At 41.3% G+C, this 17,023-nt stretch overlaps 1 protein-coding gene and 1 long non-coding RNA gene across 3 annotated transcripts; one reads left to right on the top strand and one right to left on the bottom strand.

Annotated features, from left to right (window-relative positions):
• Positions 1–1,225: 1,225 nt before the first annotated feature.
• LOC127773830 (respiratory burst oxidase homolog protein A-like) lies at positions 1,226–13,638 on the bottom strand. Its single transcript, XM_052300022.1, has 14 exons — positions 12,816–13,638; positions 12,565–12,724; positions 12,398–12,446; positions 11,130–11,243; positions 4,533–4,955; positions 3,897–4,280; positions 3,717–3,812; positions 3,527–3,642; positions 3,205–3,372; positions 2,959–3,118; positions 2,607–2,804; positions 2,371–2,499; positions 2,130–2,208; positions 1,226–1,793 (listed from the first exon to the last, which is right to left on the bottom strand). Exons 1-14 carry the CDS (start codon positions 13,459–13,461, stop codon positions 1,684–1,686), a joined length of 2,832 nt encoding a protein of 943 aa, XP_052155982.1. The 5' UTR covers positions 13,462–13,638; the 3' UTR covers positions 1,226–1,683.
• LOC127773838 (uncharacterized) lies at positions 6,467–9,329 on the top strand. 2 transcript variants are annotated; one of them, XR_008017645.1, is made up of 4 exons: positions 6,467–6,602; positions 6,681–6,791; positions 6,869–6,979; positions 8,007–9,329. It is a non-coding gene; the product is annotated as an uncharacterized LOC127773838 (long non-coding RNA). The 2 variants fall into 2 exon arrangements; XR_008017646.1 differs by having other exon boundaries at positions 6,863–6,979.
• Positions 13,639–17,023: the final 3,385 nt, after the last annotated feature.

Genomic DNA, 17,023 nt, shown 5'->3' with positions numbered 1-17,023 from the left:
TGTAATTCTTATTATTTTTTTCTTGTAACTAACTTAGCTATTGGTAGCTAGATATTCATTTTTTCTTGTAATTGAACTTGTCACGGTGGAATGTCTATGTTGAATCTGGGGAGGCTGATGCCCTGCTAGATGGGCATTTTTATAGTTATTATGAATTTTTAGTTCAGAGTTAATTTTGGCATAAAGGATTATATGATTTCAGTTCTTTGGTTCACAAAGAAAATTTCGTGCACAAAGAAAATCCCCATTTTTGCAGATATCTCGTTGTATATCCTAGCAGTTTACTGATGCACTGTTTTCTGCAATCGTGACATGTGCTGTTCAGGCAGAAGCTGAGTTTCATGGTGGCATTTCAAGCTCAACATATGAGATGTGCTCATTTGATCAAATCGGTTGTTAAAGGTATTAGAGAAAATATCACTGATTGATACATGTTTTCTCTGCAGTGATTTCTGCAGTGAAAATATTACTGTTGAATCTGTTTTCTACACTAGTATAGAGTTTTTTTTTGGTTTGTTTTTGTATGGTTCCGACCATTTGTATTGTGTCAAAGTTTTGAATGATAATTTCGTGTCTAATTTCTATTGGGCTCTGTGTTTTGGGCTTGTTTTTCAGCCTAATTATTGTTTATTTTTGTTTCCTAAGGTCCAGACGGTAAAAAGTTTGTTTGTAGTCATTTTTTTCTATGCATTGGATCTAGATCTAAAGGCTGGAAAAATGTGGGTGATTTTGCCCCAAAAACCTGTCGACAAACAGATATGCAGTTCCGGTATTCTATACCGAGGTCATGGCTGGTAAGATAAACGGGGTATACAATGGTTGTGGAAAATCGTCGGGGTCTACTGACCCCGACGCTTTGCTGTAGCTTCGCCCCTGGCCACCAGACGCCCAGTTCTTCCCCATTGCGCCCAGGTAAATCAAAACTGATTCTCAGCCATGTTCTCAGCAGAGACCAGACCCTGTTAGTGTAGAGACATCGGGTGAAAAGATGGTTGCAATCTTCAGGTGCCTCGCAGCTCATTTCGTCGTGAACTGAATGCAGTATATGTCGGTATATGCTTATACGGGCACATTACGATCCTCAGTTTCTTTTCCCGGTCAGCACTGACTCACAAATCACAGGAATGAACAGAGCCGAAATGATGTGGTTGGTGCGCGGTGCGCCCAACCTGGAGCCAATAAAACTGCCAATGCACTGTATAAATTACAGATTACAAACACTCAATTCGAGTATACCTTTCCCTTTTCACTTTTTTTTCTCGTTTTCTGTTATGTATAAATACAAAAGTAAAACGTGCTTCTGGCCTTAGCCAGACACTCAGCTGCATGAATAATATACAGTTAATTAGCCTTGTGACCTTCCTATGTGCTATACCATCCTACTTATAATCTCAACTAAAATCAGTTGAAGCTCAAGGTCTTCAAGTGAGCTCTGTACATTCATGACTGCATAAGACATGCTGCAAAAGCCATGATGGACATCGCACAAATTTATATGATTATCCCAAATCACTCTTGTTGTTGCTCCTTTTATTGATTGGTAGCAAGAACTGTTGGGCTAACTATATGCTTGCTTCCTCACCTTGCTATCTCCTGTCCATTATAATGAAGAATATACGAAGACAAAAATGCTATACACATAACATAATCTATCCTTGTTTCCCCTCAAGTATTTACTTGATTTCAGAAATGCTCCTTATGGAATTCGAACTTCGTTGTGCATTTCCCGTTGAATTCATGGCAAAGTTTGCTTAGTTCTTGTGCCAGGACTGGAGCTCCACAGTAGAATACACCTGTATGCAACACAAATAAGTACTCAAACCATATATAATGTGTCTACGATATCACTATATTAACTATATAGATCAAATGTTGATGAGTAACTCAGCCCGAGGTGGTAACTTGTTTACAGATCTGCTCATTTACAACAGAGCTGAAAGTGTAGAAGGCGTGGAATTTCAAGTTTTCCCCTTTCCCATTTTTTATTATATATCATTGGAAGTTTTGCATTTCTTTTATGTAGTACTCAGTACATCTAATAAGTTATATATGCAGAGTTAGGTAGTAGGCATGAATGACCAAAGGAAATCAAGATAAAGATTAGTTAGACTTGAAGCATGTAAACTAACCTATTTTGGCATATGGATGCTTGGAGGAAATTTTAGAAAGGACCTTTCTCCAATTTGGTCGTGCAAAATGTGTCCGGACCTGAAAAACAAGTGCAGTAACAATTAAATGGACAAGGCAAATGTGATTTCTATTAACTTTGAGTTCTTTACGATAATAACCAGTGAGGTGAAAAACTTAATATCAAACAAAACAGCTTTACAGCATCCGTGTGGAGCTGTTAAACGTCCTGCCAATACTTACTTTTGTCCCAGAGACAATATCAACTCCATTCTTGGCATGGTTCAGAGCTTGGAGCATGGTGATGAGTGCTGACCTGGCATCCCCCTCCTCATAGACGCTTGTTAGGTAGTTGTGCATCTCAATGATATTCTAGCATGAATCAAAGGCAACCGTAACTACAAGTTCACAAGGAAATGCATGGCAAATTTCTGAAGACAAACAAACTGCACTGGAAAAAAAACAATTGGTCTATTTACCCTTTGATCCAAGTCAGCAATTTCATTCATGACTCCTTTGAACCAATCAAAAGAGCCTTGCTCACGTGTCACCCAGTAAAAGTAAGCATTTGTGGTCTTCAAGATCTTCTTTGGTCTTGAGGTAATCGTCATAAGTGTGCCCAGATCAACATGTGGCTTATTCCGACCAATTGGTGGATAAAGATCAGTAGAAGCATCCTGCAAATACGGAGAAACAGAGGACACTGAAAACGTAAGGCACAGCTAAAAACGTAAATGGTTACTATACTACACAAAGAAGATAAGCATGATAAGGAAAAGAGTAATATTTTATTTACTTGCAATACTAGGAAGACAACTGCAGAAAACATACCTCCTCTTCCTCCATTTTGATGATGTTATTCAGAAGATCTTTTAATATGCTAATAAAGGGTGTCGCACCAATTCCTAATCCAACAAGTAATAAAACATCATACTTGCTGTAATCCTGAGCAGGAGAACCATACGGTCCATCAATCAGAAGCTTGGGTAAGCTGCATAGCCAAAAGGACAAAATTATAAATGTTAGTGCACACAAAGTACAAAATTTTGTTGTGGTAAACATAGGGAGTGTTCATACGTTTTCTTAGTTGTCTCATCTGCCCTAAGAAGGCCGCTTTTACCACCCGCTGGGGGCTCACAAGCTGCAGCAAATACTCTCTTGAGTTCTCGTGTCCAATCACCAAGTTGTCGAACATGAATGCTGAGGTAGTCATCCCCAGGTGCTGAAGTAATTGAGAAGGGATGCCTACAAGAGACAATAAATGTTAATGTTAGATTAATTGCCCTGAGTTTGCCTTTCGTACATATGCACTACACATGAAAATTAGAAGTAATCTATGTTAGCAATGTTATCCAGTGTACATAATTCAATTAAATTTCAGCTGAAAAGCACCAAGTACCATTCAAAGGGAGACACTGCTGGACATTGAACAAACATATATTGTCCACTCTTGTAACGGAACGTGGGAGGCTTGGACATTTGCAGTGTCAAAACATTACCTGGATATATGGCCACCTGCTAAGAAAGTTACTGAATTAGTACAAGGCACAAAGTATCAATGCTCAATTTTGTAATGTCTTTGGATTGACCTTCAATAGCCGGACAGAATAACTGCCAGACCTGAAGAACCTTAGAATCCTCTCCCCTACATACAAGCAAACAGGCACTGAAAGATACATCCATGTCTGCATTGAAATAAAAGCATGAGGACATTAGAAATTCGAATTATCTTAGACCAATGAATGAAGATAAATTCAAAAATATCTTACCGTTCTTCTGTACCAGACATGAATAAGGTATAGACACTCTCCATGAACAATGAGCGCGATATACACAATGATGAACAGATGATGAGAATACCAAAAGGCATTGAAGCCAGTCAGTTTGTCAAATGGCCTTGGAAGCTTAACCAAGCTACGGCGGAACCACCGGGTTGCTAGAGTAAAAGCAATTATCATGCATACAACCATGATTACCCCAGTGATGCCCTCCACTCCTTTGACCAATGTAAAATATGTTGGCTTTATTTCCCCAAAATACTGGCCCAAAGGAGCATACTTCTCATCTGATGACTTTATTAACCGTGGAAAATCGCATACAAGGTGGTTCCCTGCATGGAGGATTATACCAACCACAATTGCTGCTGCAATAGTCTGCCGTTACAACAAAAACACAAGTTGTTAGTTTCTTTTTCGAGTTTGTCAGCAGAAGAATGTTCAATATATCTACTTATATTATAAGTTTTTCAGTTGTGTCATGACCCTATTACTTGTGCTTGTATCTCAAATGCAGCATCTACATTCTAGAGTACTGGGTCAAGGTCTAAATTCATTGATTTCAATACAGATCACTGTGCTAGATTGTATCAAGGGGATAACAGAGGCAATGACAGACTATTTGCTAACCTTGTGGAAGTTGATGTTGTCATCAAAAGGTAGTGCCCGTGCAGCCCTTGTACTTCGCAACCAAGTAATGGTGTTACGGCATACTGGCAGGAGGATAATTGCCATATTCAGCTTTAGGGTTTCAGCAGCTCCTTTTGCTGTTGTGACACAGTAGCCCATCACATCAAAGACATATCGGTTACGATACTGCATGAATTTCCAGGTGAACAGTCCAGCCATTATCCCAATCCACAATGCAAGCACCCATAAACGTTTCCAGTTGTCCTCGAAATAGTAGCTTAAAGAGGTGCTTATTTTGCGGATTGAACTCTTCTTCCTTAGCCCTGCAAGATTCTGGCTCAGTGCTTGGCTTGTGTAACTAAGGGCTTGACTATAGTTCATATAGGTATCTTTCTGCAACAGAAGTGTCTCCAATTGCCATAGCTGTAACACAAACAAAAAAAAAAACAGTGTATTTTTCAGAAGTCATGTCATTCACATTTCATTGATGCAAAACTATAAGCACATTTAGTTGATTTGAGGATAATATTCTATGAACAAAACATAAGCTACTCTCTCAAAACTGGTTCCTAAAGAAAGAAATTGTACTATGAAGGTCCATAAGCTCAACCACTGGGCCACTATACATGTACTACACATGGAGGATACTGAATACATAGCACAAGACCGCCTAAATTAATATATATAGTGTTCTGTGATATTAAAATGGAATTGCTAGAAAACTTCCACAAGTTCTTTTGCCCCCAAAACTTTCGGATTTGTAGCCATCGGATTGCCTCGAGATTTGTGCATGAAGGGAAAAAATTGCTAGAAAGAAATTTGCACACATGTCACGTGTAATATTCCGGTGCTAACCAATCAAACCATAGTTAAATACAAGTTTTATATAAGTTATATCATAGTTACAGTATAGTTACAATGCAGTTATAGTATAGTTACAATGTAGTTACACTTCGATTATACTATAGTTACATGTGAAAGTTTTTCACTCAAAAAACTTGCGGCAGTTTTTTAGATACTCCCTATTAAAAATGAAAGTTGGTCCCTTCCTGTAACATACCCAAGCCTATAAACCTGAGAACTAAATTTAATTTAAATGCATCATGTGGTTGTGGAGTGATTTTAATTGTTTTTGGATCTTAATCATCTCATCATCACATGCATCTTGATAGGCCTAGAGTCACAAAAACAATTAATCTGGTAATTATATGCATCCAAAAATTCCACAAAAATTCTCAAAAATACCTTGATATGTCAGAAATCAACCCACAAATTTTCAGAGTTTTTCAGTAAGGTTTGCTAACTTGTTGATCTACTTTAATCTCTCCAAAATCCTGAAAAAAAAACTGCTTAGCAGATTCAAACTTGCTCTCTCTGTAAAATTTATTTCAAAACCTCTTTTTGAAGTTTGGTTTCAGCCAAAGTCTTCTACTAACTTTCTTCTAACACCCTGAGGAGTGGCATACCCTGGATCACTCTCTAACCCTTTCTTCTCTCCCTCCAAAAATCCAATCAGCTGCTAACTGCACTGTCAACTGCTGCTAACCAACACTGTCAACCCATGTTCATCACTCCATCAAACCTAAACCAGAGACTTCTAACCTAACCCACTTCAGCACATTTAGTCTCCACATCACCCCTGACCAAGAGGATATCTAGCCAGATTTCTTGCTGCTCAAAATCCACCTTGAATCCCCTCCAAAGATCCTTGGCAGGCAACCCTCATTGACTTAGCCTCCAAGGCTATTTTCGAATTTCTTTCACTGACAGTGGGCCCCACACCCCCCGGGACCCACATGACAGCCTCCCACTCTCTCCTCACAGCATCCACCGTTCCTCATGCCCAATAAATGCCCAAGGAACACAATGAGTGCACCAGCCACCTCTCTCTCTCTCTCTCACTCCCCCACTCCACTCTTCCTTATTTCCCAAGCCAAAGCACCAGAAGCAACAGCACACTCCCCACATCGCGTTCCAAGTCCAAGAAAACACACCCCACGCACAAAATGCCCAGAGCTCGGCCATCTTCCCCGGCTCCGGCGACTTAGCCGTCGTCGCCGTGCATCCCCGGTGAGTCCCTCTCTCTTCCCTCCTATGGAACGTGACCTACGCATCACGCCGAGCTCACTCGTACCCCTTTTGCCCTAGGACCAATCTGTCGAGCACGTGGTGGGCGTCACCGTCCTCGCCGCCGGCCACCCGAACCGCCGACGCCGCTCCGGCCGCCGTTCCTCACCACCGAAGCAACACCAAGCTCCGGTGAGTTTCCGCCGGATTCCTCGCGCATGCACCCTCTGTGGCTCATCTCTAACACCCCCGTACTCTGGAAGTTACAGTTCGCGCCTTGAGTCGACCCGGCGACGTCGACGCCGGAGTTTTGCCGCCGTTGGCCATCAACCACCGTTTCCGCCGCTCCCTGGACCTCGCTGCCTCCGTTTGTCTGCTTGGTGAGCACCCTGGTACCATATGAGAGCACATGCACTAACCCTTTGCACTAACCAAGCCTCTGCATGCACATACATGGGCATACCGAGACACACCACCGCTGTAGCTCATGTTCTATGGGCTACAGACCACCATTTCCCTCACCAGCACCACTCACGGATGCGCAAGAACGTTCTCTACATTTTCTCTTTTGTGCTCGAACCGATTCGATCCACCGATCGCCGCCGGTGAACCGTAGACCGAGCTCAGCCATGGCTGCTTCCGATGTGAGCTAGCTGGGGACTTCATTTCTTGAATTTGATCGACTCTAGGGTCCAATCTGAAAACTGCCATGACTCATATTACTATAGCAGGACCTTGATGGAAATAAACAAAAGAATAGAGACTCTTAATAAAGTTTGCTGTCTAGGTGGCAGAAGAAGTGCGGGATGATTCCCCCAACTTCCGAGGGCCTCTCTGCAAATCTCCTTTCACTGACCTGTGGACCCGGCTGGAATGCAATTTCAAATTTTGATTTCTATTTTGGTTTAAAGCAGAGAATGAGCAGAACTTCTAAAATCTGTAGAAAATTCATTTTAACTTCAAAAATTGTGAAACCAGTTTTTTTAGATCCATAAAGCTGTGAACTATTTTACAAAAATATAAAACTGGGTACTTTCTGTACAAACTTTTCCTTTATTTTTGTTTTGCCATAATGTTGCCTAGAAATTGTTAAATCCATAACGAATTGAATATAGCTCTAAAAATTGTGAAACCACTTCTGTTAACTTTCTAAAATCATGCTCTATAACTTTGTAAAAGGAATTTTGTTCACTTCTGTACAAAAATGTTGCTTAATAAAACTTAGCCCTTTTAAACCTTTTTAATTGTAAAATGCATATCTCTGTAAATAAAAAGTGACAAAATAAAAATTCCTTCACCAGAGACCACCTGAGGCCAGCACACACTCACTGCATAAATTTCATGCATTTTCATGCATTTTGGTTTTTATGCATTTTTGTATTTATCGTATACGCGTATTTTGTATAGAGGAAGAATACGTCGAAGAAGAAGAGGGTGAGTTTGTTGACGACCAGGCTCAGGAGTTTGCAGACGAAGGCAAGTTTGCCCCTCCTTTGATCACATTGATCCTATGTTCTATTGGGCTAAATGATTATATTGCAAACATGCATACGTTAGCTAGTATTAATTTTGGTAAAAAAATATTATATAAATGTGGGAATGGTAGATATGACCTAATTGCTGCATAATCCACCTTGAAATATTGAACCCTTGCTGGTTGTAACCATAGAGTGCTTTTGAATACAATTATTGTGTTCTTTGGGATTATACTATGCTTATATTGCTGCTATATGCTTATATTTGGTTACCGCCTTGCAAATTACTCGTTTTGATAAATGTTATATGTGAAAATGGTTATTTTGATGTTGCTGGACAGAAATTTAAGTGTGTGAATATTGTGAACTGAAAATGGAGATAACTTGTTTTTAGACTTGGGCGGCGAGTGTACATATGGTGGTAGTTGTACACCGATAGGGGGAGCGTTTGCCCGGGTCGATTAAGGACCCCACTCTATGTCACCAACTAATGAAAACAGTACAAACCACATGTGCTAAGTATGGGCTGGCCTCAACCTATTAAGTTGTTTAGAGTTTAGCCTTGCATCTTGGTAGGCCGAAGGGTATGGGTTACCGGGTTTTGGTAACTTATCGGAACTTCCTATGATTCGTGATATGATGAAATTGATTAATGATATGTGGTATGTGATGACTTGAGGGGTAGATGTGTATTATTTATTCATTCACATTACAAGTTTTACTTACTCTATACTATTGTTATAAAATTCCGTTGCGAAACATGTTGTGAACTAAAATTGGCATTTATGCAAATTAACCTATACACAGCTTATCCTTGAATATGGCCAACATGTAGTATGCTAGGATTGTTTCCGACTTGCCAATACATTAATTTGATTAATGTACTAATTTCTTGCTTTCTTTTACTTGTTTATGCTCAGACCGCGCTGCAGGTAATGACTGTTTGGATGAGGAGTTTGATGCAGCTTGTGATGTTGCAGATTTCCAGGATGGTTCTAACTAGGGATTTACCCTAGTCGGTTTGCCTATGGGCTTTTGGGTAGCACGCTTACCGCATGAACCAATATTTATAGCTTGTCGCCAAGTACTACCTAGAACCTTATTAAGACTATTTATGCTTATTGCTTAGAACCAATTATTATTTGGATATCATGCTTGAGATGATTTATGTGAGACTATGTTGCATTCTTGGGCGACTAGTCCCACATGAGGATGGGTTTGAAATGGTTGAGATAACCGGAGAATATGCCTCTGTTAAGATCGAGTCTCTGGGGTACGTTTTTGGTCGCCACCATCGAGTGGTTGACGGGCGTATGACGTAGATGACTGGTGTGGCTATTCCAACAGTTGTGTCTTCTATTTCATATCCGATGGCTTAGAGCCTATGTAGTGCACTCTTCAAGACATGCCGGGGTCTGCGATGAGGTTGGATGGTTACCGTATTTATTTGGGCTTTATTTGAGAACCCATCCATCCAGATATTTCGCGCTGACATGCCTTGGAGCGTTGCACCACCTAGGCTTTGGGACGTCCTCACACTTCCATTAGCTCAACAAATTGTTTGCAAGAAACACATGAGCATGTCAACAACAGCACATCAATTTTCACCATCCAATACATAATAATATCAAGATTATATAACAACAGAATTATGCTGCAATGGCAAAAAATAAAATGTTGCACTACTAGTAGAGATCATTGTAAAACACCTCCTTTTTTATATATGAAAGGACTTTCATGTAAAAAGTTGTGCAGTCATACCAGATGCAGTACATGGTACTTGTGATTTGTGAATAGATGCAACGCTTCTCATCAAGAAGATATCAAACATTTTCTTCAGATGTATATAATTCATAGTTCAATAATTTATTTAAGAGAAACTCGAATTTACAGTTTGCTGCTTTACTAATATTGGCAAATGTGTCCTGAAATTACCCTATGAAATATGTATATGAAGTTTCTCAAGCTTAACTAACCATTTTGGACAAACAAATATTAAATCAGTGTTGACTCAAATGAAACAATTGTGTCAACTAGTTATCTCTTGCTATCTTTTGAAAAAGAAGCGTCAACTTATCGAACATGTAAAGTTAATTTACTTCAAATACTATGAGGGTAAAAAAAGTACGAGACAAGTTAACACTACACGGCGATCTAATTGGTACGGTTGCACAAAAATATGAATCCCCACCAAACTGAAGTTGTAGCTATCCCACTGCTAGAAAAGGTGGGACTTGAATCACCTGGTGAACTAAAACCATAACAAATGAGGCCTAACATGGATCATGGATGGCAATCACCAAAGCCACTGGCTGCATGGTCCAGATAAACACCCTTGATTGACATTCCTACTAGTACATGAGCGCATGGGTTAATCCTGGTTCCTAAATCCCTAGTACTTGCTACCCTGCTTATTAGTTACTACATCAGCTTCCCTACCCTTGCACCCGGGCAAGGCAGAGCAATGCACGACCAAGAGCCATGGAACCGTGATGGAACATTTCTGGCATTGTAAATGATTCCTTTGTAAATGGTGCGGCAACAAGCTGTGGGCAGCAAGGATGGCATTGAATTAGGCAGGGGAGCGAAGCGAAACTGTTCCCAAACTGAAATGGATGCTACACAGCTACACTGGTCTACGTCTGCTCAACAACTTCGATATAAATGATGATGGGTGGGCAAGAAGTTTGTGGGGTACCAGCATCATCTTTTTGTTATGAATGATGCGTCCCTTTGCAAGTAGTTGGCCTTGACGCTGTGACGGACAAATTTTTGTTTAATTATCATAACAAGCGCGCTTGGCCGGTTGGGGGACACCCATCACCGGAGCAATGTGACAGATAAAATAGAACTGCACGAAGTCATCAATTAGGCTCTACTGGTACTACCCCACTACAGCACTACCATCCCAAAACAGACAGCTTCAGTCAACTATTCCTAAAGGTTTGGTGGAAGTAAATAGTGAGGGTTTACAGTTCATGAGTACAACTATTACAGATATAAGCGCATTATGAGGGTTTACACCAGCTTAACTGCTTAAGAACATCGAGCTTACCTCAATGTAGCCGAGCCCTTCAGGATCAAGCTCCTCCATGATCAAAGCGGCGTACTCTTCTGCTTGCTCCTTAAGCCTCGACAGTTTATTGGCAGACGCGCTCAACATAATAATCTGCGCGTAGGTGAAAGGAGAAACACGAGCTGAGTCAACATGATCCAACATCTTCCAAACCTCAAGAAAGCAACCCAGAGCAGCCAAAAAAACCCCTACCAACTCAATTTGCTCCGCAGCACTGTTAGTGACATCAGTGAGAGGCAAAAAATTAGCGAATCGTTTTTTTTTAAAAGGCTACTTTATAACTCATCTTGTCAACGCATCGTTTGAGCTGATCAGAGAGCATTAGGGCAAGTACTATGGGCATCCAAGCACAAGCCCTAAGATGCCACATAGGACTAAATAGTGAGGTGGAGGAGAGAACAAGGATGAGAGAGAAATAGTCACCCCTCATACAAGGGACAACCCCTACACAAACTTCAATAAACATGCGAGAGTGTTAGAGATATTGGGGATTATGTAGTAGAGGTAACCTATTATACATATCACCTCTTAATTTAATTATATATGTCATGCATGAAATTGGATGTGGTTGTCACCTCTACTATAAAACTTGCCCTTAGTGGGTTTGACAGAAATGCCCCTCACCTACTGCCGCTTCACAGGGCTTCTGTAAGCCACGAAGCCCACCGGATTACCGAAACTGCCCTCACACGTTCTAGAAAGGGTACCCCTTTTCGGCTTTTCCTAAAAGTTAAAGAAAATGAGTGTCCCAAAACTGGCAGGTAGGAGTTGGTGTCGCCGTGATGCTTTCCCCGCCGGTTTCGCTCACCGACTCCGATTGGAAGCCAAGCATTTTTTCTTCTTTTCTCGTACCTTTGTACTGCATGCCTCTCTCCTTTCCCTGCGTAGTACGCTTCTGATCTAAAATGTCCTCTCTTATCGGATTGTTACGTGTTAATTAAGAACTGTTCTTCCCTCTAATCAGAATTAAGAAGTAATCCTATCCGGTAAGGTTGCGAATCGCGACTTAGATGTGTGCATATTTTGGAGGGAGAAAACAAATATTGGTGTGGCCCAAGCAAGGCGAGGACAGCTCAATCGACCAAATATACAACTACGGTTGTCAAAACGGTCTAAATTATTCGATTTGATATCCTGAAATAGCAAATTTAAAAAGAATGGAGAAAAAAAGCACAGAAGAACTCGTACTGCTGGACCACCAAGCGTAGGAACAGCATAGACATGGGCGTGGATTATGTTTTGCTCACCTCTTTCACCTCCGCCTCCGTAATCCGGCCGTCCGCGTTCTTATCCACCCTGGTAAAAATGCAGACGAAAATCGCCACAAAATTTAGCAGAGTTGATACTCTGTTTATCTAGTAGTACTAGTAATAATGGCAAAATTGCAGAGATAGTGGATTGGGTAGCTAATTACATTTCGAAGAAGATTTGGAGACGGGAGTCGAAGCTGTTATCGGTGATCTGCTGCCAGATCTCGCGGAGCTCATCCTTGTTAATCGTGTCCACCTTCATCTGTCGTCGCCGGCTCAGCGTGTCGAACAGCTCGAGCGCGAACTCCTTCGATTCCGTCATCCCTGCACGACGACAATGTCGCGGATGCTGCGTGAGAAAGCAATTCGGTGGGGGGAAAAATGGTGGTGGTGGGCGATCGGTGGGTAGGGATACCGATGCATTCGGCGAAGTCGGAGCGGGAGAGGTAGCCGTCGCGGGCGAGGCGGTCGAAGTTGGCCTGCACCTCCATCCAGGCGTTGTTGGCCTTGTTGCTGCTGATGAAGCGGAGGCCGCGGAGCGCCTTGTGGGCGCCGGAGCGTGTGCGGTCGAGCTGCGCGCGCTGCCGCCGCGCGGCGCGGGCGGCGAGCGCGGACTCGAGGCCCGACGGCGCCTGCGCTTCGCTGCGGCTGTGGCTGCGGCCGAACCGCTTGGTCAGGTCCTGCGAGAACTGCCGCGCCCGGGCCATGGCCTCCGCCTTGAGCTCCTGCGAGAACTGCAGCAGCCGGTGCGACGAGCTCCTCCGGATCGACGGCGACCTCGACCGCGACGACGACGACGACGGGCCACCCGTGAGCTCCCCCCGCGCCGACGCCGCCCCCGCCCCCGCCCCCACCCCCGCCGCCGCCGCCGCCGCGGGCTCGACGCTCCGAAGCACAATGGTGTCGTCGTCCTGCAGGTCGAGCGTGACCTCGACCAGCTCCTCCCCGTCGTCGGAGCTCCGGTCGTCGGACCCGCGCGGCGACGAGCCCGTGCTCAGCGACCGCGGTGTCGTCCCCGCCGAGCCCCATCGCTGGGGTCCCGAGGATGCGCCGCCCCTCATCACCGCCGCCGCCGCCGGGCCAACCTCTCCAGCTCGCGTGATGGGCCAAATGCTCGCCGGCCGCGGGCTGGATGGATGTGGAATCTCTGGGAAAAGGCGCCCTCGCGACGCGTCGGAGCGGGAGAGGAGACGAGCCGAGCCGAGGAAAGAGGAAGAGCAGCGGGAGAGCAATATATGGGTGACAGACAGGTCGACCAAAAGCACAAACAATATACAAAATTAACAAAAGTGAGTTGAGTTAAGTTGAGTACGCTTAGCTTAAGTACTGGGATTAGGGTCGCATAAACCTTAGTTGGGGGAGAAAGGGAAGTCGAGTGCTGGAGAAAATGACAACCGCCTTTTTTTTTTTCTCTCTCTCTCTTTTCTGCTTCGATTCGTTCATACAACAAATCTCATTTACAAGTACGCTTCTATCTAGCGGTAGACCGGTAGTTTCTTTTTTCTTCTTTTGTCTTTTTTTCTCTTTCTACATGCATTATAACCCACTAGATTTTTTTAGTCACGCAGTAAGTTACAATTATACCCTTCAAAGTGGCACAATAAAATATGCCCCAATATTACTTTCTTAATAAAATAAAATATATAGAAAACGATCAATTTACTCTGTCAAACCAATTTATTTAATCACTTAATCTCAAAACTATTTTTAGCTCATTTTATCCTCTAAACTATTAAAAATGATTCAATAATATTCTCTTTTTTTTACTTTTTATACGGGGGCGTACTTTAAGCTGAAACTTTTTTAGACCCGTAAATAGCATGATTATCAAAGTTTAAAAATATTTTTAAATTTTATCATGGTTGTTTGCTCGAACTTTAAAATCTTGATGTTTTAAATTGGCCTCAGGTACCTCCAAGCTCCAACCTACGTAAATAGTGAGAAAAAATCTAAAAAAAATGTGTAGGCATAAATTGTAACATATCTATTACCCTACCAAAAGTCTAATACTAAAAAATATAATTTACTTAGAGAGAGAAAAGAGAGATATATCACATTAGAGAGTAAATTGAACCGTTTTCAATAATTCAGTGTGTAAAATAAGTTTTAAAATAGTTTACGGTGTTAAGTGTTTCGGTGAAATAGTTTCCTGGGTGTAAAAGGGACTTTTTTCAATAAGATATCATGATATATTAGTTATATTGTGAATATATGTCCCCAAACATAATTTATGGTACAAAACATTGCTCGTTCACCAAATTTCAGACGTCAACAACAAAAACATAACAAGGTATTGTACGAAACAATCTCAATACACAATTAGTACAGTATTGTTTAGAAGGATTAAACTACACTGCTACAACTTAGGCCACCAACTGATTATCAAAAACCTGATTCTCAAGTGCATGGGTCCAGTGGCGTAGCCGTAATTTTCTCAAGCCTAGAGCTCATCCAGCATAATTTACATAATTTATCTTTATTTTTCATATTTTGAGGTTTTCAAATGTAAATTTTAATGAATATTTAGGCTTATTAGCTTATCAGACACTGTTTCCGCCACTGTTTCCGCCACTACATGGGTCCCTTTTCATCTGCTTGTTAGCTTATCAGACACTAAAGAAAAAAGAATTTTGAAACTTAATAGTGAACTTCATTTTGTATTTTTATCATCATGGTATATTTTTCAGCATCAGCTTTTAAACCACATTACGTGGATATAAACATTTTACAACCCATAATATTTTTTGTCGTTTCATTTTTTTTCACAGCTTATCAACCATATCTATACTTATCTATAAACTAGTCATCCAAATTTTACTTATACGTAATATCCAACTCTCCCGAACAATACATCGACACATTGTTTTTAAAGATAGATGCAATAAGTTGATATAATTTTCGATATGGGTACCTTTTTTTTTCTTTCTATCTACCCCTCCTTGTACAACCTAGCTTGTTAATACACGTTGTGTCTTTCCAACCATACACAAAAACTAATATTTTTTCCTTAAAAAACAACAATATATACTTGGGGTAGTGCAAAGCGTAGAAGGCAGTAAAACGCGTATGTTAGGGGTGTAGTTTGGGCCTCTTGGGCCACATATAAACAACAGTTATGTCGTTGTAGCCGAGTCAACTGCTGCCCTTCTCCTAACACTTGATCGTTGGCTCTGCCTGCGTCGTAGGGGAACCGGTTGTTAATGTGTGCTGCCAGAAAAGTTCACAAATCAAACATTCTTAGCATAAACCCATTGGCTCCAATTGAAGGTCTTTTCCTCAAGGAAACAACTCCATGTATCGTGTTTGATGTGTACCACTTCACCTACCAGATCGACGGAAACTTAGATGAGTGTACGTAGGATCTAGGGGATCATACGTGTCTCGTGTACCGGAAGATTATCAATACAGCATTCTGTCGCCAAGTTGAAGGAAGCCGTCGTCACTGGAGAAAGATGGGTTTAATTTGGCTCGAAAGGCAAGGAACAATTTAAGGTGCATGTTTTAGCCATACTAGCTTAGCTTGCAGTGTCGACCTGCCTTTGAGACAATATGAGAGCGAAAAGACATGGCACCAACGCCGTGTTCAGGGCAGCCGTCGCTTTGTTTCGTGCGCACACGTGCATATCGATCCTACTTACCTGCTCGGTGTGCGTACGTACGGCAGTAGCTTAGCTTCTAGATGGATCAAACAGTAGTACGTATTCGTGTCAATTGCCAAGCCATATATATGCAGCTTTTCCGTTGATTGATCTCAGTGGATGGGGCCAATTGAAGAACCCGAATAAGGCACGTTTAGTACGATGATCAACATCCAACAACGACCCATTTTTGTGTCTCTGTTTTATATTTTATATATAAGTTGTTTCGACTATTTTTAGTTAAACTTTTCTAAATTGAACTAAAATTATAGAGAAATTTAACAATATTTTCAATATTAAATTAGTTTTATTAAAATTAACATTTATTATCGTTTTATATGGTTTGATAATATGTTTGTTATATGTTAGAAAAGTTGCTATATTTTTTTATAAACTTAGTTAAATGTAAAAAAAAGTTAATAAAAAAGTCAAAACGATTATAATATGAAACAAACGAAGTAAACAAAGTACTTCATACATTTCATATTATAAGACATTTTAGCACCGTCCACATTCATATAGATGTTAATGAATCTAAGTTGTGTTTAGTTCCATGTTAAAATTGGAAGTTTAACTAAAATTGAAAGTTTAAAGAAAAAAGTTTGAAAGTTTATGTGTGTAGAAAAGTTTTGATGTGATGGAAAAGTTGGAAGTTTGAAGAAAAAGTTGGGAACTAAACTCAGCTCTAGACAAATGTATATGAATGTGGGCAGTGTTAGATTCATATGAAACGGAGGAAGTAGTATATGCAGAGTGATTAAATCAGTTAATTGCTAATTAAGCTGTAATGATGCAGCAGTATTATATCTAATCGCCTCATGCGTGCAGACGCAGTGCACCGATCGTGTGCATATGTTACTGTATATGCCGTACGTAGCTGGAGAACAGCACGTACGGTGCAAAATTGTGCTTGCATGGCGCGGACGTGACAAAGAAATATATATATACTGGTCGCTTATTGACCGTTGACTGCATGCACATGTCC

Source organism: Oryza glaberrima, chromosome 1 (assembly GCF_000147395.1).
Source record: "Oryza glaberrima chromosome 1, OglaRS2, whole genome shotgun sequence".
NCBI classification, from domain to species: Eukaryota; Viridiplantae; Streptophyta; class Magnoliopsida; order Poales; family Poaceae; genus Oryza; species Oryza glaberrima.
Note: the sequence above shows the minus strand (reverse complement) of the source record. Positions and strands in the feature narration are given on the sequence as shown.

Coding starts and splice junctions, on each gene's coding strand:
- LOC127773830 (XM_052300022.1), bottom strand. CDS start 13,461: ATGAGGGGCGGCGCATCCTCGGGACCCCAGCGATGGGGCTCGGCGGGG. Junction 2,209..2,370: donor ATATTGTCTCTGGGACAAAA/GTAAGTATTGGC, acceptor CTTGTTTTTCAG/GTCCGGACACATTTTGCACG. Junction 1,794..2,129: donor GCATCCATATGCCAAAATAG/GTTAGTTTACAT, acceptor TGTTGCATACAG/GTGTATTCTACTGTGGAGCT.